This window comes from Mastigoproctus giganteus, chromosome 12 (genome assembly GCF_048544385.1).
Source record: "Mastigoproctus giganteus isolate SK-2022 chromosome 12, ASM4854438v1, whole genome shotgun sequence".
NCBI classification, from domain to species: domain Eukaryota; kingdom Metazoa; phylum Arthropoda; class Arachnida; order Uropygi; family Thelyphonidae; genus Mastigoproctus; species Mastigoproctus giganteus.
In genome coordinates this window covers 11,356,877-11,381,285 of record NC_143586.1, presented here as the reverse complement: position 1 = coordinate 11,381,285, position 24,409 = coordinate 11,356,877, and the positions used below count along the sequence as shown (strand labels likewise).

Sequence of the window (24,409 nt, the reverse complement as noted above, 5' to 3'; positions counted from 1 at the left end):
TACTTAGAACTTATTGAGTGGTTCAAAAGAACCACTCTACAAGTTCTAAGTTCAAGTTCTCTTGAATACTAGCTTATTATAGAGTTGATATTTTTATTCTGGTTTTGAAGGTCATTCCATTTCCTTTGAAACAATCATATTGCCACCTTCATCAGTTGACTCTAGCTACTGTGGTGCCACCTGCATATTGGGTGTGTTATTTAATTGACTTAATCAATTAAAAACATTTCTTTATTATGTATTATTATGTATTATGCTTCTTTATTATGTATTATTATGTACTTGCCTACCTTCATGACATTATTATGTATGTTACCCATCTGTACGACTAATGCAGAATAACGTTAAACGCCCGTTTAGAATTTGAGTGAGTTAGGTGTTATATCTAAAGAAATATTACTTAAGGACTATGTAGAGGCTTGTGCATTTTTTTTTTTTTTTTATGAAAACTCCAAACACGAGAGGTATTAGAACCTATAGTACTTAGTATCTTGCTTGGGTTGGAGGTTGAGAAGACGAAAGAAGGTATTTGTTGACATTGAACTTCAGTAGACTGTAATTTTCAGGAAATACACATGAAGGAAGGTTGTTCTAGAAAACGGCAGTTGAATGAATAAACGAGGAAGATGAAAAGTTGGTCCTGTGAGTTTGAAGTTGGACAGTAAATGGATGTCGGCTGGTGGCGACACGTGTTCGGACGGTTTTGAAAGAGAGAGAGGGAATTATAGAGTCAATTCAGAAGAACAGTGCCCATAAAAATATCTATAGAAAAAGGCATGCAGCAGAAACAGTACTTCTATGAGACAGCAAGTGCAGAGACTTTGTTAGAGACGAGTCATTAATTAACCTAACTACCCTCTTCTGAATGGTATCTAGAAGCCTGAGAGAGGTTTTGGGGGCACCGCTCCAGATGTGGGAACAATATTCCATGATAGGGCAGATTTGTGATTTGTACAGAATGAACAGCTGTTTGGAAGAAAAGTAATTCTGAGAGCGAAAGAGAAAACCAAGTTTTTTATTTGCAGAGAAAAACAATATTTGTAATGTGCTTGTGCCAAGAGAGCTTAGAAGTCAGGGTAATCCCCTAAAGAGATATATCATCTTGCCTTGAAATCGGAATGTCACCAAAGATAGGAACATAGAAGCAGAAGAATCCTTTTTGTGAGATATAAGACAAGACTGAGTTTTAGAAGGATTGAAATCAACTAAGTTGTCTTTACCCCACTGGAGATTGGCATTTTAAGGAATTCGTAGTGGATATTCGAGAAGTTGAAGCTGATTGAGCAGGGCAAGGTTTCTCAAAATGGAAAGTGGAATGCAATGTGCTATCATCGGCAAAACTATGGATAGGATTTCCAGTCAATGGAAGAATGTCATTAATATACAAGAAGAAAAGAGTGGCGGAAAGAACTGAACCTTCGGGGATACCAGCATTAATGGAGAAGTTAGGAGACAGAGAGCCATCTACCATCACCCTCAGTGAGCAATCAGAGAGAAAACTGGATAACCAATTACAAAAAACAGTTGGCAAACCATAAGATGGAAGCTTGTTTAGAAGACATTTATGCCAAACATGATCAAAAGCCTTTGAGATGTCAAGAGCAGCTGCTTGTGTTTCACCGAACTTTTACATTAAATTTGTCCATAAATGGGTAACATAAGCCTGAATATCACCAGTGGATCAACACTGACAGATTCCATACTGGCGATCGTTGACCAGACAAAAGGTTTCAAGATAGTTTAAGAGTTAGCAGTTGATTGATTTCTCCATTACTTTAGAAAGAGTAGAAGTAATTTCAATGGGATGATAAACGGATGGTAGGGATTTGTCACCCTTTTTAGGGAGGCGCCTCCGTAGCCAGGTGGGAAGGAGCAGCAGTGCGTAGCACACGCTTCTTGATTAGACCGGGGTTCGAGCCCGTCACCACCAAATACGGAGAATGCGGAAAGGTCAGGGAATGACCACCGCATATCCCGGAGCAATATGGCCTTAGTTGCTAATGCTCCTAAAAAAACCAAACAACCCTTTTTAGGAACTGGCTGGATATGAGCAAATTTACAAGCAGAAGGAAAAACACCTTTGGAATAAGAAAGTGAAAAAAGGTGGTAAAGAACAGCGCAGGTTTTGAGAACAAGTGGAGAAATACCATCAGGACCTGGAGCTTTCCTAGCATCAAGATTCGTCAAAATTCTTCTGACATCTTTTTGACAGAAGACCACAGGAGGCATTGAATGGAGTGTGTTAGGAATGGTGGTAGGTGTTTTACCAAGATCATTAATACATGAGTTGGAAGAAAAATGGGATGCTAGCAGGTCAGCTTTATCTCTGGCCGAAGTGACAACAGAACCATCTGGTTTTGACAGAGGTTGGAGTAGAGATGGGCAAAAGTTACGACAATAGCTTTGGCTACCATTAGGGCAAGAAGCAAGTTTTCTACTCTTAGCCAGTTCAAAATCAAGTTTGGACTGATTAATAACTGCTTTACAATTGTTGTGAGCTTTGGTGTAGGCAGAAAATGTAACTGAAGAATTGGAAACAAGCCAATTACGATATGCAACATTCTTCTCTTGAACAGCCTTAGCACATTTATTGGAAAACCAAGCTTTAGATAAAGATCGAGATTTTAAAGTGGAGTGTGGGATAAAAGATTCCATTCCTACAAGAATAATTTCACTGACACGATCTGAGCAAATTGACATCAGAAGTTTTGAAACAATAATACAACCAAGGAAAAGAAGAAAAGAAATCTCGTAGGTCATTCCATTTTGCATTCTTGTAATGCCAAACAATACAAGGTTTGGAATAGCCATGAGATAAAGGCAACATTGGAGAAAAGACAGTCACCAAGTTGTGATCTGAGGTGCTCAAAGGGCCACTCACTTCGATCGTGTACTTAGAAGTCTTGACGATAAATAAGCTCATACACCAGCCATTAATTAAAATAGCTCTTTACTGTGACTAGAATTTACAAATTAAAATAACATATTTACAATAAAATTTAACGTATAAAATAAAATGAAACTGCTATGATACACTATAAGAATTAAAACTAATAAAATCATTATAATAAAATTACCTAAAATAAACTGGATTAAAAGCGATAACACCTGTAGCTTTCGGAAGCATCAGCTTCCTTCCTCAACAATAATAAATCTTCTGGCAACACTTCCTTATATATAACAGGCTCACGGTATTTCACCACGTGGTTCCATCGGTGCATGGTCAGAACTGGAAGCGGAAATAGCTCGGGAACGCGAAAAGCAAAACCGTTTATCCGTACTTAGGACAATAGTTTCAAATAGGGGATGCAAATGCATACCCCTGTCCCTATTCATGGTATTGTTGTTGGATGAACAGATTTGCAGGCTCTCGAGCCATTTACGGTCCCAGAATCCATGCACTTGACCTACAATAAGGGAGATTTGATGATGCCGCTCCCAATAATGCTCGGCCACAGCAGACTTATTATAATCATCCGTTTTTATAGCATTTAAACGCTCCCCCAGACGATCCTTTAACCGCCGTTTTGTTTCGCCCACATAACATTCCCCACAATCCGGGCATTTTATCCTGTAAACAACTCCACTATTAAGATCCTTTGCAGTTGGAACTTTTACCTGGGACACAACTGTGTGCAACTTCCGCCCGGGAAGAAACCCCATAAAATTCTGGATAACTGCTCAGTAAGGCCTGGCTACCGCATACATTCCTTACTATCCGGGCCTTACTGAGCAGTTATCCAGAATTTTATCCAGGGTCGGTGTGACTAGAAAACGGAAGCCAGCTGGAGTTGTGAACATTAAAATCACCAAGGAAAATTACCTCACTGTTAGGAAAGTTGGACTGGAGAAAGTCAAGTTGCAAAGGGAGGAAGTCAAAGAGCGCCAAGTGATTAGTGGAGTTGGGGGAATGGTAGAGACAACAGATGAATTTCACAGAATGAGGTAAAGAGATTTTAAGCCAGAGAAGATCGAAAAGAGGTGATTCCAAATTACCAAGTCCCTGATAGGGAATATCGGAACAGACATAGGCACAAGTACCACCTTTGAGGCGAAAGGAATCATACAGCAAATAATTTGGGCAACGAGGAGCAGTAGTTGAATCAACCGATAACTGAGTTTCTGTGAGAAAAAGTACATGGGGTTTGGAGACTGCAAGTGGAAATGGACATCGTTTAGATTAGAATTGAGACCAAATATATTTGTGAAATGAACTAGGAAGTGTTTGGGAGGTTTAGATCTTTTCTCAGATAAGCTTACTCTATTATTTTAACAATTCATGTTGTATTCAATAGTAAGAAAAAGTAGGGGTGACATGCTGTATGAAGTAATGAAATTTTTTTGATATGGCGTGCACCGGTTGATGAGAGTCATCTACCACCTAGTATTGCCTGTTAACACAGAGGAGCGGCATTTCTCCATGTGGTGTGGGTGCCTCACCTTGACCCCTGCTTACGTTGGTTCACACCCGGGTGCTCAGCCAGTGTGGTTGTGCGTGGGGGTTATATACCCAGGATTACTAACAGTCCCACCATCGTGAAGTGCAAACAGGGGATTTGGCTGTCACAGACCATCCGGACTTCGCCGAAATTGGTCCACTTGACTTGAGTGTCACCGGAATATCAGTTCCATCAGCGTTTTAGACTTCCAGGTAGCAAGTACAGCTTGTCTGGCATATCTGAGAGAATGTCTGTGACAACCTTTTTGACCATAGAGAGATGTATTAACAATCAGAGGACATCAGAAAAACAGTATTTTAGAAAAGGAGTTTTCCTCTGTACCCTCTGGAAGTTGGCCATAGGAAAGCATTAGGTCAGCTATCTTGCCTTCTTCATATTACACAGTATATGAGTAGTGCTGCTCTCCAAGATTAATACATAATAAAGTTGAATGACAGTTTTTTAGACCTTGAAGGAAATAGTGTCATTTCTCAAGAACTTGAGAATTGTCATTTGACAACTTCAGTGAAGTGTTTTTTATAGATAGAGGAATGCATTGGCTACCAGAGTTATTATTAAAACTAAAAATAATTATAAAAAATGTATCAAAAAATCCTTAAAAAAAAAAATTGGCCCACCTCAAATCCATTGTGAGTGCAACAAAGTGAGAGAAACAAAATGGTGCTCTTACCAGGAAAGTTTGCAAATTGCAGAACTGCAGTTTGCAATTTGCAGACCTGTCTGGGTTCTAGGCATCCACAAGAAAATCTGGTTGAGGTGTTGAAGGCTTTGTTTTCAACACACATGAGACAGCATAAATTCAAATTGAGGAAGGATGGTTGCAGGATAGATGTACATGGGTTTGCCAGCAGTCAGTAGGTGGTTGATTGTTGGAAAAAAACTTCCATATGTCATGGTGAAAGTGGGTAATTTTAATAAATTCAAGAACTAGAGGAAACTATTAAAGGGGATGGACAGTGCTATGGAAAGTTGGTTTTTTTTTTGCTGCTGTATATGCTTGCTTTCTTGCATTATTATTATGGTGCAAGGAAGCCTGAGGCTTATGCTGCACCAGCCAAAAAAAAATTCCCGAGTTACCCTGAGAGAGAGAGAGAGAGAGAGAGAGAGAGAGAGAGTGTCAAAAGGGAATCACCAAGAAAGAGAAGAATGATGATATCCAGCTCAGGACCCTGGACGTGCCAAGCCCATACTCACCAGATGTGAGCCCCTGGGCATTGTTTGCTACTACTAATACATCTAACATCTTTCAGAAAGTCTGCTGGTTGTCAAACCAAATCTACAATTTATTAAATTTATTTCTAAAGCTTTACAGTTTCTACTACAAGTATATATTAAATACCTGAAGTTTTAATGCAGACTTGTTGAACTCACTAGTACATATGGGCTATAGTGATGTTAGCCCATATGTACTAGTGAGTTCAACAAGTCTGCATTAAAACTTCAGGTATTTAATATATACTTGTAGTAGAAACTGTAAAGCTTTAGAAATAAATTTAATAAATTGTAGATTTGGTTTGACAACCAGCAGACTTTCTGTTGGTAGTTTGAGACCACAGTGTTTGATTGTGAATCCATTTGAAAAAAAAAAAAAATGGGCTACTTAGTGAAAAAAAATTCCATACAAAGAAAAAAGGACAAATTGATTGTAGTAAACATTAAATTTAAGTTGTGATATTGCAATGAGTTTTTTCTCTTTTTAGCACTGTTATTATAAATGGACCACTTTTTGAAAAGAGAAAGAACTGTTTGTTTTTGAAATTGTAGTTCTACAACTCAGAATGACCATTTTGATGGTTTTTGTCACGTTACCAGTTGTTAATCAGATATCAGATCAATGTAAAATCAGGCAGTAATTCAGTGATGATGAGATATGCCAAGTGGTGCAGGAAGTACAGGGTCATAAGAAATGATGTAACAGTTTCGAATGCCATGTTTTTTTATATACAATAGAAGTCCTCTAATTTGACATCAATAGAAGCCCTCTAATTTGACATGACTGGGACCAGTAAGATGGTCAGTTAAAGTAGGGAATTCATAAAAAAATATATGTACCTTAAGAATTTTATTTTCACTTAAATATATAGTGTACATTCATTTACATAAAATCAGTAATTTCTATCTGTTTAGATGAACCCTTTTGCAGCATATTCCCTCCTCTCTCTCTCTCTCTCAACAAAGGCTGATGTGATGTTTATATATATATATATATATAAATATATTCATTTTCCACCAAATTGGAGACAGTTTGTTGGAAAATATTGTATCCATTGATTCCAGAGATTTATTTTCTGGAACATTCAATATGTCTGAAATCAGTTAAACTGTGTTCTTCATATCTTCTTGTAGTTTAGGACTTTCATTAGTTTTGCCAACCTCCAGCCAAAGTTTCTCTCCAAGATTGGAGAGGAAAAAAAATGCTTGTGTCATCTCTAAACTTTCTGTAACATCTTCTAGATCAAATATGTTACATCCAGTGGAAAAAAACAAACATGACACTGTTATTATAAATAGACCACTTTATGTACTTGTCTTTCAGTTGCTTACAGTTGGTATTTGAAGGAGTGTTATTCAGAAAGAGAATAGTTTTCAGGCGGGTTTTATTTTCTTCAATTTCTTTACAGGAGAGACAAATCATGTAGCTTCTGATAACATTCTTTGAATAATACTGATTTTTGTGAGTGGTAGTAAACTAGTAAAGATGAACAATTTATATTTTAAAAGCTGTAGGATTAGTTGAATTGCCAACAACTAAAAGCAGAATTTGAGTTCCAGTCACTTTACTGTAGGTGGCTATGCCTATCTCTTTTGATTTTTTTGTATCCTGATGCTACAAGCTCCACTTTTTTCCTGATTGCTTTTATAAGTAATATCTTATAATTAAGAACTGTTTTGTTTTGTCCACATTGCAGGGTCTTTCTTCAGTCAATTTTTTGGCATTGATAAATGACCTCAAATCTTTTCTAAATGTTTGAGCAGCAGCCTGACCAGTGAGTAATTTCTTGCTGTGATACCCAATACATGAATACTATGACATCTTTTCTAATGCTATCGTTTGCTTGCTGTAAAACTTTCTGGACCATCATTCTTTTGATGTAAGACAAGGCCCTTTCTTTGATGCCACTTTTACGGGTCTAGTAATTGGATTTCCATGTTGTCTTTCTTTCATTAAAACAAGAAGCCATATTGCATTGCCTACTGTTTCTAAATTTGGTTTATTTAAAGTATAGAAAGAACTTAACTACAGCCGTGAAACAAACAGTGCAAAATCCTTTCAGATTTTTTATAATTTTTTTATAATCTTTTATTGTCTTGTCCCCCTCCTAAAAACATTTTTTTTTTAATAGACTCATTTATTGACCTTCTAGAGCATCCAGCTTAGTTTTCATAGAAACAACTCTAGCTTTCCTTACCCATATTTCATTAATTTACATAATATTTAATTAACTAACATAAACTGAGTGTATGCAGTTACACAGCTGGTCATGGGTGTGGAGGCATCACTTTTCCGTGTTCCACAGGAGACTGCTGCAGAGATACGATTTAAAGTCGCATCCATAAAGTTGAATTTGCAGATAAAGGAACCACTGGGTGACACTGATCACAATGTACTGATGTGGAAATTACTTAAAGATGTAACTACCATCAAGGTGACATCAAGGCTAAAAGGTGACTACAGAGGTCTCAATAGTTTTTAAATTCTGTACAGTGGGATCAACTAATGATTTTACCAACATTGAATTCTAAATGGGAAGCTTTTCAGGGACTTAATTTTGGAGGCTACTAGGCTTTTCATTCAAACTAAGAAATACTGTTCAAGCTTTAGGCCTAAATGGATGTCAAATGAATTAATGAGGCTCATGGTAGAGAAGAAGAACAATGTATGGGATGCATATAAAGTATGAGGTGACACAGAAGCCTATGGCAGGTATAAACTAGTCTGTAATTAAGTCACAAAGGAGGTTAGACAAGCAAAGGCTGATTATGAGAAATCTTTGGCAAAGGATGCAAAGAAAAATAGCAAAGAGTTCTTTTCTTATGTAAACTCTAGAAGGAAAGGTATGAATCAGATTGGACCACTTAACATAGTTGAGTTGACTATTGATGATCATGCTCAGGTAGCTGATAAACTAAATGAGTATTTTGCATCTACATTCACACATGAGTTATTCAATGAGGGGTGTGCCAGAAGTTTATCAAACTTTAACAGGGAGCTAAGTGATTTTGTAATAACTGAGAGCAAAGTGGAGGAGAAATTGTTGAAGTTAAACATGAGGAAGGCACCTGAGGTGGTAGTAGTAGTAGTGGCATGTGATGCAAGAAAGCAAGTGTATGAGCTTATGCAGCATCAGCCAAAAAAAAAAATCACACCATTCCCTCCAAATGCCTGTCCAGTTCCTCCTTAAATTTATTCAACCTATCAACTTCCACAACAACAGATGGAAGTTTGTTCCGGGAATTAACCACCTGCTGGCTAAAGGCAAATTTCCGCACATCTATTCTACATCTGTCTTTTCTTAATTTGAATTTATGCCCCCTTAGGTTCGTAATCTGAACAAGTGGAAGGATCCCATCAGAATTCAGCGTGCTCAACCCATTCAAGGTCTTATATCTCAATCAGATCACCGTGCAGGTGCCTAGTCTCCAGCTGCAATTTGCAGAACTTAAGCCTCTTAAGTTCTGCAAATTGCAGAACTCTTGGTAAGAGGATCCCTTCATTCTCCTCACCAATCTTGTTGCCTTTCTCTGTACACGCTCAAGTAAATCTACATCCTTCCTAAAATGAGGCTTCCAGACCTGTACGCAGTACTCAAGGCGTGGCCTGACCATTGCCTTATACAGAGGGATAATCACCTTCTTTTCCCTGCTAGAAAAATTCCTATATATCATTGACAAAACTCCATGACCTGCCCTGGCAGCCTGTCTGCATTGCTCAGAAAACTTCATATCTGACTGCACAATTACTCCCAGGTCTTTTTCATTTTCTACCACCTTAAGTGTAGTACCACACAGTTGGTATGTTTCTCTGGGGTTACTTCTACCCATATGCAGTACTTTGCATTTGTCAAGGTTAAACTTCAGTTGCCACTTCTTAGCCCATCTGCCCAAATTATCTAGATCCTGTTGCAGTACCACACTGCCATTACTGTTATTAACAACCCTGCCAACCTTTGTATCATCTGCAAACTTCAACATTAAGCCCGATATACCTTCATCAATATCATTGATAAATATACAAAACAACAGTGGACCTAACACCGAACCCTGTGGGACTCCACTAATAACATTAGTCCATGAAGAGCAGCATCCATTGATTACCACCCTCTGTCTATCCAGTGGATGGGGTCTATCCAGTTATATTAAAGGAGACAGCAAAGGAAGTAAGCAGACCCTTAGCCATAATTATGAAAGTTTCCATGGACTCAGAGGAGCTCCCCATGGACTGGAGGTGTGCAAATGTATCACCAATTCACAAAGTGGGTTCAAAAGGTGACACAAGTAACTACAGACCTGTTAGTTTAACTTGTGTTCCAGGTAAAATAATGGAATCATTGGTTAAAGAAATATTGCAGGATCATCTAGACAAGGCTGCAGTAATAGTTAAGACACAGCATGGGTTTGTTAAAGGGAGGTCTTGTCTGACCAATTTGATTGGAAACTATGATGTGGTCAAAAAGGAACTGAATACCAAAATAATTTTGATATCATATATTTAGATTTCAGAAAAACCTTTTATACTGTTGCATATGGAAGACTGCTGTACAAATTGGAGAGATATGGCATTAAGTGTAAGTTGCTACAATGGATAAATGGATGGTTGAGTGGGAGACGACAGAGAGTGGTAATCAATGGACACTGCACTTCGTGGACAAATGTTATTAGTGGAGTTCCCCAGGGTTTGGTGTTGGGCCCATTGTTTTGTATATTTATCGATGAAGGTATATCAGGTTTAATGTCCAAGTTTGCAAGTGATACAAATGTTGGCAGGGTTGTTAACAACAATAAAGACAGCATGCTACTCCAATTGGATCTAGATAAGTTAGGAAAATGGGCTGAGAAGTGGCAACTGAAGTTTAACATTGACAAATGCAAAGTACTGCTTATGGGTAGCAATAACTGAAGAGAAACATACCAACTGTGTGGTACTACACTCAGGGAAGTGGAAAATGAAAAAGACCTGGGGGTAATTGTGCAGTCAAATATGAAGTTCCGTGAGCAGTGCAGACGGGCTGCCAGGGCAGGTCGTGGAGTCTTGTCAGTGATATAGAGGAATTTTAGGACACAGTACTCTAGGTGTCAGGTGACACCTAGAGTACTGTGTAAAGGTCTCATTTTAGAAAGGATGTAGAGTTGCTAGAACGAGTACAAAGAAGGGCAACAAGATTGGTGAGGGGAACAAAGGGGTGCTCTTACCAAGAAAAGCTTAAGTTCTGCAGATTGCAGAGCCTGGAGAGTAGGCACTTGCGAGGTTATCTGATTGAGGTGTATAAGGCCTTGGGTTGAGCAAGCTGAATGCTGATGGGATTCTTCCTCTTGCTCAGACTAAGAACCTGAGGGGGCACAGTTTCAAATTGAGGAAAGATAGTTGTAGAATAGATGTGCGGAAATGGGAGGAATTTTTTTTTTTTTTTTGGCTGATGCTGCATAAGCTTGCTTTCTTGCATCATATGCCTCTACTAATGCTAATACTGCAGCATATCCGACCCCTGGCCTCTAATCTGCATTCTACCCAGCATATTTCTTTAAACTTTTTTTTTTTTATGCAAAGGACATTGTTTCTTTGCCAGAAGACAAGGGATGCTCTGCTGTTGTTTTAAATTGGACAGATTATATTCAGAAAGCTCAGGCTTTGTTATGTGACCAACAGGTTTATGAGCGTATCGAGGGTTCTTACATTACTATTCTTAGAATCTGCGGTGAACCAGTCAGTACATTCATGGTACATACAAAAGAAAATAAGCAAAACTGAATGGTGGAGACTTCATGCCAACTGTCAAAATTTAATGGCTTCCCCAAGGTACATAAACTGGGCATTCTGTTACACTCTGTTGTTGCTTGTTGTGGCACCCTTGACGTTTGACCTCTCCAGGTATATTGCTGGTCTACTGGCTCTGCTTATTGGTAATATGGAGTATACAATTATTAGTAGTATGCAATTTCTGCAGGTTATTAAGCATCTTAATATTTTGGAGAGTGAGATCTTGGTTTCCTTCGATATGACTCCCTGTTTATGTCTATTCCTATTCAGCCTGCAAATGCTTTTTCCAGGCAGTTGCTCGACAGGAATACCATGCTGATGGAGAGGACCCCACTCTCTATTAATGATATTTGTAGTGCTTTGAATGTTTGTTTATCTGGTAATGTGATCATGTTTGGCAATTTGTTATACATACAAATTCAGGGTACCACTATGGGTGCTCTGGTCACTGTCCCCCATAACTAATATCACTATGGAGGAGGACATATTTGCAGGTTTTTCTATTCCTATCATTCTGGTGGAGATGCATGGATGATGTATTTGCCAATGTAACATGTTCCCTGGGTTGCTCTTTTGCTATCTCAACTCTTTATCACCATAAATTTTGTTTACAATGAGAAGTGAACAGTGTTCTTCCATTTTTGGATATCTTGGTTTTGCCATGATGGCTACTGTTTGGTAACCTCTGTCTGTGGAAGTCTATGTGCCAAGGACAGTTTACCAACTATAAGTCAACATATTCCCCAGGACATCTTTTTAGCACAATTAGAGCATTGTTTTAACCAGGCTTGATTGAATTGTAATGATGTTGCTGATAAAGAGGCTGATATTCTTATAGTTAGATTGGATTTGGCCAGTTATGGATATCCACCTCCCCACAGTGTTCTAGATAAATTTCAGTTGTATGATGGGTCTGTTTTCCATTGTGGTCGGGATGATGGATGCATTGCTACAGCCTACATCCCCCACTATCTGGGTATGTTGGCATGCCTTGCCAGGATATTGCACCAGTGGTGCATTAGCTGTGTTACATTGTATGGCAGGAAAATTGTAATCGATGCTTTTTAAAGTTAAGCCAACGATCCCTTTATTGCATCACGCCAGTGTGGATCATTGTATTACATGCCTGGAATGTAAGACACGTTACATCGGGAAAACTAAATGTAGACTCTGTAGAACCATATCTTGGAACATAAGGGGGCTATGTTACTGGTTCAGCCATTGCAGAACACTTTTGGAATGAACGTTTTAATTATAATCCACGTTCCAATGTCAAAGTGTTAGACTGTGTTCACAACTCCTGTCATCTCGTGGATGGAAGCCTTCCATATAGCTAGGGCAGGTTTCACCATTAATTGTAATGGTGGAACTCGCATGCATCTTGTTATGGAAGCATTATTTTACGGTGTGATGAGAAATGACAGGCTAATCGCATTGCCACTTCCCATCATGCTGGGATTGCAGGGTCTGATGAGTAATGTCCTCCTCTTTCACACCTCCCAACCCCTTTCCATTTTTGACTTTTTTCCCCCTTCTGCCAACCATGATCCACACTGGAAGATGTCTGCACATGTGCAAGGCTATACTTCTGTCAATATATATTTACCTATTGTCGTGTTTCTTATTTTGAGTCGACAAAGAGGCACAACCCGTTGAAAGCTTTCATAAGGTTTTATATTTTAGTTGTGTACAGTTTTAGGTGCTTTTATTTATAGAATTCTCAGTCTTTAATTTTATTTTATATGTAATTAAAATTCTCAGATTAAAGTTATTTATTTTTAGGCAGTTTGCTCGTTGATACAATATTATTTCATTATAAAAGTATCTTTGTTGATGCTCTGTAAATAAACTGCAAAATTATAAAATTATGACTTTTCATTATAAAAGCACATTAGGTCGGTACATACAAATTTTAAGTAAACTTAAATGAAATCATGCAAGGAATTAGATTTTTGGCATCTGTTCTCCAAAATATTTTTATTTATATGCACTGTAATCGATCAACCAAAACATGTTTTGCAATAAACTATTTTCTAGCCACTGCCTTATATTATTATCAGTAATATATTTATTAATTTTTTTATTTTTAGAGTTGCATTCTTTCCACTTCATATTGGAGATCATGTATTTGTAAATGAAGATACAGTAGTAAATGCTGCTCACATTGGTTCATATGTATATATTGGAAAGAACTGTGTTATCGTAAGTGGACATTTCTTTTAAATTAGTTTTAAGAATAGCCAGTATTTATGCCATATATAGATATTTTTTTGAATATACACTTCAGTTGTTCACCTCCCTTACTGATCCTGTGTAGTATCTCTTTTTTTTACCAGTTATGGTTTATATGTATGTATAAAAACCATAACAGTGATCATTGCACATACTATTAGAAATATTGGATAGATGTAAGCAGTAAGAATAAAAGTACTGGTAGTTCCCGACTTTGAGTTAATTCGTTCTTAGTGCACGCTCGTCAAGTGAAAACTCGTAAAGCGGGAGTTTATTTCCCATAGACCTAATGTTAAAAATAGGGGTTACGTTATCAACAATGAAATTAGTTAGCTAATTAGTTTAGTTTGTTTAACGAATGATTGATTTATTCAAAGAAAGAAAAACGTAGCCTGTAAAAAATCAAGCAAATTATAATAATAAAGAAATTATTTATGACTAACAAATGCTAAAGAATGTTTATTCTTCATCATCATCGACTAAATGCACACTCGTTGATCACTCATTACTGGCTTGGCACTCATTGGTTTGTTGCACAAGGAGTGTCTTCTTCAGAAATGCTTCAAGAGGCATTTGTTTTCAAGGTAATCCCCTCTTTTCTTTATAAATTTCAATAGCATGCATAAGCATTTTTTAACAGAATGCACGAATTGCAACTAACATGATTTGCGTGGGGTAACAAGTTTATGAAGCTTTAAAAAAAAAAAGGAATGAAGAGAAGATTCTGAAAATTGATTTATGTTTTTTTATATGATTTGAAGGTTTCTGTAAAGGGGAAACACACTTCACCATAACGTAAAAATCCACACAATTCCAACTATTGGTATTTTCGCAAATTCAATAACATGGAGTTTACTACCCATTTATAATTGCTTGCAGTAACAGTAAAGTCCAATAAATCGGAAAATGCAAATTGTTTTTATCGTTTTATGGTCGTGACCTCCAGAAATGTGCTTTAGAAAAATATCACAAAGCCATTCAAAATTGGTACTTATAACGGAACATGATAATGATGAAAGTGTAGTGCATTAATGGTTAATTGGTAACTAATACAATTTACACTATAAAAACGACCTTTTAGAGAGTTATATAGCAAAAATTTCAACTTACAAGGTCGTGGAACAAATTACCAAAAAACATGTTATTGGGTTCACATTACGATATTTTCATGATATGATGGGGTCTCTGGAACGGATTAATATTGTAAAGTAGTATTATAGGTGTACTGTATTGTATAGCTATGTGCGTGGTTCGAAATACGGTATTTATGCATGTTTAACATTCATTTTTTGCAATTCATGTTCATATTTTCGATTTCGCTGATACTTTAAAAAAAAAACTCGTAAAGTGGGAACTCTGCCTGTACAGCAACTCCCTGACTTATGTAAGTTCAACTTTATGTAAATTTTTTCTGGCCAGTGCAACCTTTAAAAAAATTGTGGAAGAGTATTTTGCATCCCATAGGCAATAAATGGAGGACCCGACTAAGACGGTGTAACTCCATAAGCTAAGTAAAAGTACATGCAACATTTTTTTGTACTTAAAAAAAAGTACATGCAACATTCCGACTTATATATTAATTCATCTCTGTTTTAAGTGGAGTGCTGAATATGCTCCATATGATGCACTTGTCTGTGTACATGGCAAAATTTGAGAAGATGGATGCAAATGATTCTTAAAAGTTAACAGAAGAGTGAATAGTATGATTGTTTGCTACAAAGAAATCTACGAAGAAATGAAAAAAGCCACCGTACAATCATTCATTAATACGTTCATTCTTAAGGTTCAGCAACTGGCCCCTTCTAAATCTACAGAGCCTTCAACTTCCACAGTGGCATACTTATCTGCTGGAGATGTTGATTTTGCCAACGATATTTTTGAATATAAGGTGTTTGTACTGGCACTTGTTTTAATATTTTTATTATACATTTTGAAGCACATACTTTTGTAATTTTTCCTGTGCATGAGATAGAAAATTTAATGAATAGTTATATTTACATGTTTGTTGAACATTTCTTTTTTGCTTCAATCAAATTCAGCACGCATAGTTGTGAGTGCTGCATAAGAAATTAGGGAAATTCCGACTTACGTAAAATTCGACTTGTACAAAGTTCCATGCAATGCAACACTTATGTAAGTCAGGGAGTGGCTGTATAAAGAAATTGTATATACGTGTATGTATATATGCATTGGTGTTCAAAGAAAGTGCATCACCTAGGAATTTCACATTTCTTACTCTTTTTCGCAATGGTATGTTACATTAATGCTAGCATCACAAATAGAAATATAAACAAAAGATATTTATTAATAGTTAAGGCAAAGCTAAGTAATATTTGACAGGTGCTCTCAAAATATTCCAAAATGAGCATTTCCAACCTTTATACAACAGTTTTGGTAAACACAACAATTATGGCTGAAATATTATCAGAAGCCTTCAGTTTATCATTTTAAATGGAAAAGAAAATGAAAAGTTCACCAGGTGCAAACTAATATTTAGTTGAACTGCCTCTGGCCCTGATGACAGCAGCACACTGTTGAGACATTGAAAAGATCAATTTCTGAAGATAATAAACTGATGGTTCATGGATAGTGTGCAAGAATATTTGCTGATGCTATCCCATCCCATTTTTCTTCCAACTCATGTATTAATGATCTTGATAAAACAGCGCCCACCATACCCAACATGCTTCATTGAATGCCTCCTGTGGTCTTCCATCAAAAGGATGTCAGAAGGATTTTGACTACTCTCAATGCTAAGAAAGCTCCAGGTCCTTATCGTATTTCTCCACTTGTTCTCAAAACCGATGCTCCTGAACTTACTCTTGTTTTGGCCTCCTTTTTTTGCTTTCTTATTCCAATGGTGTTTTTCCTTCTGCTTGGAAGTTTGCTCACATCCAGCCACTTCCTAAAAAGGGTGACAAGTCCAATGTCAACAAAGATATTTGTTGACATTGGACTTGAACTTCTGCAGACTGTAATTTTCAGGAAATACGTATGAAGGAAGGTTGTTCCAGAAAACGGCAGTTGAATGAATAAACGAGGAAGATGAAAAGTTGGTTCTGTGATTCTGTTGGACAGTAAATGGATGTTGGCTGGTGGTGGCATGTGTTTGGACTGTTTTGAAAGAGAGAGTGGGAATTATACAAGCCAATTCAGAAGAACAGTACCCATGAAAATATCTGTAGACAAGGCATGCAGTAGAAACAGTACGTCTATTGGACAGTGAATGGAGAGACTTTGTTAGAGATAAATCATTAATTAACCTAACTGTCCTCTTCTGAATGGAATCAAGAAGCCTGAGAGAGGTTTCGGGAGCACTGCCCCAGATGTGGGAACAATATTCCATGGTAGGACGGATTTGCGATTTGTAAAGAGTGAACAGCTGTTTGAAAGAAAAGTAAAGCCGAGAGTGAAAGAGAAAACCAAGGTTTTTTTAGATGCAGAGGAAGAAATATTTATAATGTGCTTGTGCCAAGAGAGAGAGAGAGAGAGAGAGAGAGAGATTAGAAGTCAGGGTAATCCCCAAAACAGATATATCATTTTGCCTCATTTTGCCTAGAAATCGAAGTGTCACCAAAGATAAGCATACGAGCAGAAGAATCCTTTTTGTGAGATATAAGACAAGACTGAGTTTTAGGCCGACCAGGCTAGCCAGGTGGGTAAAGTGCCTGTCTAGCAACCCAAAGGTCGCGGGTTCGAATTCCGCCTCGGGCTTGGATCAGAGTAAAATGTAAAAACTTTCGGAGGTGCATTATGGCCACAGAAGCCGATGCACAAGCAACAACAAAAAAAAAAAAAAAACTTGAGTTTTAGAAGGATTTAAATCAACCAAGTTGTCGTTGCCCCACTGGAGAATTATCTGGAGATCGGCATTTAAGGAATTGGTAGCAGATTTTCGGGAAGTTGAAGCTGACCGAGCAGGACAAGGTTTCTCAAAATGTAAAGTGGAATGCAATGTGCTATCATCGGCAAAACTATGGATAGGATTTCCAGTCAATGGAAGAAGGTCATTAATATACAAGAGGAAAAGAGTGGGGGAAAAGAACTGTACCTTGGGGGACACCGGCATTAGTGGAAAAGTTAGAAGACAGAGCCATCACCCTCACTGAGCGATCAGAGAGAAAACTGGATAACCAATTACAAAAAACAGTTGGCAAACCATAAGATGGAAGCTTGTTTAGAAGACCTTTATGCTAAACACGATCAAAAGCCTTTGAGATGTCAAGAGCAACTGCTTGTGTTTCACTGAACTTTTCCATTGAATTAGTCCATAAATGAGTAACATAAGCCAGAATATCACCAGTGGATCGACACTGACGGAATCCATACTGGCAATCGTTAATCATATGGAAGGTTTCCAGGTAGTTAAGAGTTGGCAGTTAATTGATTTCTCCATTACTTTAGAAAGAGTAGAAGTGATTGCAATGGGACGATAATTGAATGGGAGGGATTTGCCACCCTTTTTTGGAACTGGCTGAATGTGAGCAAATTTCAAAGCAGAAGGAAAAAACCTTTGGAATAAGAAACTGAAAAAAGGCAGCAAAGAACAGGAGTAAGTTCAGGAGCACAGCTTTTGTTAACAAGTGGAGAAATGCCATCGGGAACTGGAGCTTTCTTAGCATCAAGATTTGTCAAAATCCTTAAGTCCTTTTGACGGAAGACCACAGGAGGAATTGAATGGAGTGTGTTGGGAATGGTGGGAGGTGTTTTAGCAAGATCTTTAATACATGATTTGGAAGAAAAATGTGATGCTAGCAGGTCAGCTTTATCCTTGGCTGAAGTGACATCAAAACCGTCTGGTTTGGACAGAGGTGGGAGCAGAGATGAGCAAAAGTTGCGGCCAATAGCTTTGGCAAGAGATCAGATTGCTCGGCTACCATTAGGGCAAGAAGCAAGTTTTCTACTCTGTGCTATCATTGTTAAACTCTAGTTTAGACTGATTAATAACTGCTTTACAATTGTTGCGAGCTTTGGTTTAGGCAGAAAATGAAACTGAAGAATTAGAAACAAGCCAATCACGATATGCAACGTTTTTCTCTTGAACAGTCTTAGCACATTTATTGGAAAACCAAGGTTTAGATAAAGGACGAGATTTTAAAGTGAAGTGTGGAATAAAGGATTTCATTCCTGCAAGAATGATTTCACTGACACGATCTGAGCATACGTTGACATCTGAAGTTTGAAACAGTAATCCGACCAAGAAAAAAAAAAAAAAAAGAAAATAAATCTCGCAGGTCATCCCATTTTGCATTCTTGTAATGCCAAACAATACGAGGTTGGGAATAGCCATGAGATAAAGGCTCCATTGCAGAAGAGACAATCACCAAGTTGTGATCTGAGGACTACTCACTTCGACTGTGTAGAAGGGTTGTTTGTGAGAAAAAGATAAGTGTGTTGGCTGTATAGTTAGGATTGTCCAGTATTCTTGTAGGTAAATGAACAATCTGTGCAAGGTCATTAGAAATTGCAAAAGTCTCAGCATCTCGAATAGCTGGATCGGTGTGACTAGAAAACGGAAGCTAGCTGGAGTTGTGAACATTAAAATCACCAAGGAAAATTACCTCGCTGTTAGGAAAGTTAGACTGGAGAAAGTCAAGTTCCAAAGAGAGGAAGTCAAAGAGATCCAAGTGGTTAGTGGAGTTGGGAGAACAGATGAATTTGACACAATGAGGTAGAGAGATTTTAAGACAGAGAAGGTCGAAGAGAGGCAATTCCAAATTACCAATTCTCAGACAGGGAATATTGGAACGGACATATGCACAAGTACCACCTTTGAGGCGAAAGGAATCATACAGTGAATAATTTAGGCAACTGAGGAGCAGTTGAGGTGAAATGAGGAGTAATTGAATTAATTGATAACTGAGATTCTGTCAGAATACATGGGAAATGGACATCGTTGAGATTAGAATTGAGACCACGTATATTTGTGAAATTAACTAGAAGTGTTTGGGAGGTTTAGATCTTTTCTCAGATAAGCTTACTCTATTAGTTTGACAATTCATGGTGTATTCAATAGTAAGAAAAAGTAGGGAGGGGGACATGCTGTATGAAGAAATGAAATTTTTGGATATGGCCTACACATAGTAAGAATATACCCAGATCCTCGACAATGCCTCCCACATACACACTATTCGGACTCCCTCCAGTCACTATCTGGCACAGTAGAGGTAGCAAGACTATGCACTAGCTGATTCAGAAGCCTCCTAAAGAGTTACCAATAGGTTTGGTCCGGTGTACGTACTAACTAGCGGCCGGCCTGCAAACACTGTTTTAGAGCTGTACCCTCAATGTAAGGAAGACTGGAACTCGCCACGATGTTCGTTATAACCTCAAAAGTCATCAGTCATACTACATGATGGAAGAGATGGGGAAGGATTGACCGGAACTTACCTCTGTAGAGTAAACACTGGTTCCACCACTTCAAGCCTCCAAAAAGCAAAGAGTTGGTATTGTGCGGCATTCCTCCATTTGGTGTGGGTGCAACACCTCGATTCCAGCTTACATTGGTACCTTGGTGGTCACCCACAGTGTGCTTGTGCATGGAGGGTTTTATCCAGCATTACTAAGAGTCCCACCATCGTGAAGGTGCCTGAAAAGGATTTGGCTGTCACAGAGCATCTGGACTTTGCCGAAATTGGGTCTACTTGTAGTAGTAGTAGTGGCATGTGATGGAAGAAAGCAAATGTATGAGCTTATGCAGCATCAGCCAAAAAAAAAAAAAAAAAAAAATCACACCATTCCCTCCAAATGCCTGTCCAGTTCCTCCTTAAATTTATTCAACCTATCAACTTCCACAACGACAGATGGAAGTTTGTTCCAGCAATTAACCATCCGCTGGCTAAAGGCAAATTTCCGCATGTCTATTCTACATCTGTCCTTTCTTAATTTGAATTTATGCCCCCTTAGGTTCGTAATCTGAACAAGTGGAAGGATCCCATCAGAATTCAGCATGCTGAACTCATTCAAGGCCTTATACACCTCAATCAGATCACCGCATAGGTGCCTAGTTTCCAGCCACTGCAATTTGCAGAACTTAAGCCTCTCTTGATAAGAGGATCCCTTCATTCCCCTCACCAATCTTGTTGCCCTTCTCTGTACACACTCAAGTAAATCTACATCCTTCCTAAAATGAGGCCTCCAGACCTGTATGCAGTACTCAAGGCATGGCCTGACTATTGCCTTATACAGATGGATAATCACCTCCTTTTCCCTGCTAGCAAAATTCCTATATATTATTGACAAAACTCCATGACCTGCCCTGGCAGCCTGTCTGCATTGCTCAGAAAACTTCATATCTGACTGCACAATTACTCCCAGGTCTTTTTCATTTTCTACCACCTTAAGTGTAGTACAACACAGTTGGTACGTTTCTGCGGGGTTACTTCTACCCATATGCAGTACTTTGCATTTGTCAAGGTTAAACTTCAGTTGCCACTTCTTAGCCCATCTGCACAAATTATCTAGATCCTGTTGCAGTAGCACACTGCCATTACTGTTATTAACAACCCTGCCAACCTTTGTATCATCTGCAAACTTCGACACTAAGCATGATATACCTTCATCAATATCATTGATAAATATACAAAACAACAGTGGACCCAACACCGAACCCTGTGGGCCTCCACTAATAACATTAGTCCAAGAAGAGCAGCACCCATTGATTACCACCCTCTGTCTTCTCGCACTTAACCATCCTTTTATCCATTGTAGCAACTTACCCTTAATACCATTCTGCTCCAATTTGTACAATAGTCTTCCATGCGCAACAGTGTCAAAAGCGTTCCTGAAATCCAAATATATGATATCAAAATTATTTTTTGCATCCAGTTCCTTTGTAACCACATCATAATATCCTATCAAATTTGTCAGACAAGACTTTCCCTTAACAAACCCATGCTGTGTCTGAATTATTGCTGCAGTCTTGTCTAGATGATCCTGCAATGCGTCTTTAACCAGCGACTCCATTATTTTACCCGGAACAGAAGTTAAACTAATTGGTCTGTAATTACTCGTGTCACCCTTTGATCCCCCTTTGTGAATTGGGGATACATCTCCAGTCCGTGGGGACCTCCCCTGAGTCCAAGGATGCCCGTAATTATGGCTAAGGGTTTGCTTAGTTGCTTTGCCGCCTCCTTTAATATAACTGGATAGATCCCATCCACCCCAGGTGCTTTTCTTACGTTTAACTTCAACAGTTTCTCTTCCACTTTGCTCTCAGTTATTACAAAATCATTAAGTATCTTGCTACAATTTGATAACCTTCTGCCATTTTCAAACCTTAATAATTCCTCACGTGTGAATGTAGATGCAAAATACTCATTCAGTTTGTTTGCTATCTGAGCAGGATCATCAACAGTCGAACCATCGATGTCAAGTGGACCAATCAGATTAATCCCCTTCCTTTTAGAGTTTATATAAGTAAAGAAATCCTTGCTGTGTTTCTTAGCATCTTTTGCCAAGGATTTCTTGTAATCTGCCTTCGCCTGCCGAACCTCCTTTGTGACCTGATTACAGATTAACTTATATCTGCCATGGGCTTCTGAGTCGCTTGATAATTTATATGCATCCCATGCATTTTTCTTCTCTGTTACAATCTCATTAGTTCATTTGACAACCATTTAGGCCTAAACCTTGAACAATATTTCTTAATAGGTATGAAACTTTTAGTAGCTTCCACGATTAATTCCTTGAATGCTTCCCACTTCGAATTAACTGTTGGTAACATCGTCAGTTGATCCCACTGTACAGAATTTAAAAACTGTTGGAGACCACTGTACTCGCCTTTACGGAAGCAAAATCCCTTTCCTTTACCCCTGATGGTAATTAAATCTTTAAGTAAATCCCACGTCATCCTACTTGACTTGAATGTCACCTGAATATCAGTTCCATCAGCATTTTAGACTACCAGGTAGCCAGTACAGCTTGTCTGTCATATCTGAGAGAATGTCTGTGGCATCCTCAAGGACCGTGTGTGTGTGTGTGTGTATTAGTTATTAAAATAAGGTTGATATAACTTGCTAATTTTGGATTTATATGTTTAAATTTAATTTCATATATTAATATGAAAAATCAGTTGAAGTGTAATTATATAAATAGTTTGATTTCAGGTTGCTCTAAAGTTTAATTAGATCACAAACTCTAACACCTCAAATGCTGCTAACATTCCTTTATTTCTTCCATGGTTGCATACCCCGTGTAGTGCACTTGACACATTTAACTCATTCTCTGCTCTGTGGCAGAGCAGATGAGTTTGGGACAAGGTGATAAAATAACAGTTTTTTCATTCCTGCACTTAACCATTCATGATTTTCAAATAGTTTTCCTTTGTTTGTAAACCAGTACATTTTAAGCATAGGTGTACTTTGAAAATAACTCATCCTAAATTTTTCATCAGAACTGTTTCTGATGTAATTACTTTCAGAAATATTTCATTCAGAAGAGACTTAAAAATCACTAATAATAAGGGAGGTTATCTTGAAACGGAAAATGCATTCTTTATAGTGATTTCATTAAAACAGTATTTGCTGTAATGCCATTTTACTACACTGCATTATAAATAAAGCATTAAGCATTCTGAAGCTACTGCACTCATTTACAAAGAAGCCACATTCAGGCAGAAACGACCATCTTAGTGATGTTATATGGAGGCTTTGATTATGTAGTTTTTATTATCGTCTGTAAACTGAGTTTTGAAAGTCCAATTTTAGTAATTAGGGTATTGCAATTTTATATTTTTATGTTAAGTATTATTTTTTAAAGCTTATCTAATTAGTAAACTGGTGTCAAAATAAAGCTTTAAAAACACAATAAAAAAATACTTGACTAATATGGATTAATATTTGGGAGTGTAATTGCACTGCTTGCTGTTACAGGTCAGTGTTTAAGTGTGTTCATCAAAATTTGACAGGAAAAATATATAGTAGGCCCCCGCTTTTTGCCGTTCCGTTAATATGGCAGTTTTCACTTATATCAATGTTCATTTTATTCGGTGCTCATTCCGCTTTTCGCATAATGTGCTCAGAAGCTGAGTCAGGTATCATTTTATTGTCGGTGATTCAGTCTGTTTACAGCATATGATAGTGTAAACATGTTATTAGGCTGTTATATGCATTCAGAAGTGGAAGAAAAAAAAAAAAAAAAAAAAAAGCTAAGTTCCACTTTTTGGCAGGGGTCTGGAACCTAACCTGCCGTATGAGTGGGGGCCCTACTGTATATCTGCCATTTAATAGAGAGCTGCTTGTAGTAGGTTTCATTTTATAATGATTCTTGGGTTTAGTAATGGACACCATTATTTGTGTCTATCTAATTCTGAGGAGGAGGGTAATTTCATTAAATAAATGTGAATTTTTTTCCTATCAAATTGTTACAGGGGCGTAGGTGTGTTCTAAAGGATTGCTGCATGATAGCTGATAATACAGTTTTACCTCCCGAAACAGTGGTTCCATCATTTTCCGTGTTTTCTGGATCTCCAGGTATGTTTTTTATGAAGGGTTAGCTTTATTGATCGGTATATAAATTTTTGGAGTGGGCTATGGGCTACCCAGTGAGAGAATCTTTGTCTTTGAGGTTGGTTCATGAGATTTGGTTGCTATATGCTACTTGCATACAGTAACCAAAGTTTACACCAAGCTAATTTATTTCTAATCAGGTGGATTCTTGTGACCGTTGTTCTTCCATATTGGGTAGTAAAAATTTGGCTGGAATAGGAGGAATTTTCAAATTGTAGCTGAGTTAGCTAATT

At 37.8% G+C, this 24,409-nt stretch overlaps 1 protein-coding gene across 1 annotated transcript in view; it reads left to right on the top strand.

Moving 5' to 3' along the window:
• The window catches only part of DCTN5-p25 (Dynactin 5, p25 subunit), a 48,339-nt gene that overhangs the window by 18,837 nt on the left and 5,093 nt on the right, over positions 1–24,409 (top strand). Inside the window, exons 4-5 of the mRNA XM_090386553.1 lie at positions 13,527–13,638; positions 24,038–24,140. Of these exons, the coding sequence (XP_090242679.1) occupies positions 13,527–13,638; positions 24,038–24,140 (215 nt within the window). The remainder of the gene's footprint in view (positions 1–13,526; positions 13,639–24,037; positions 24,141–24,409) is intronic.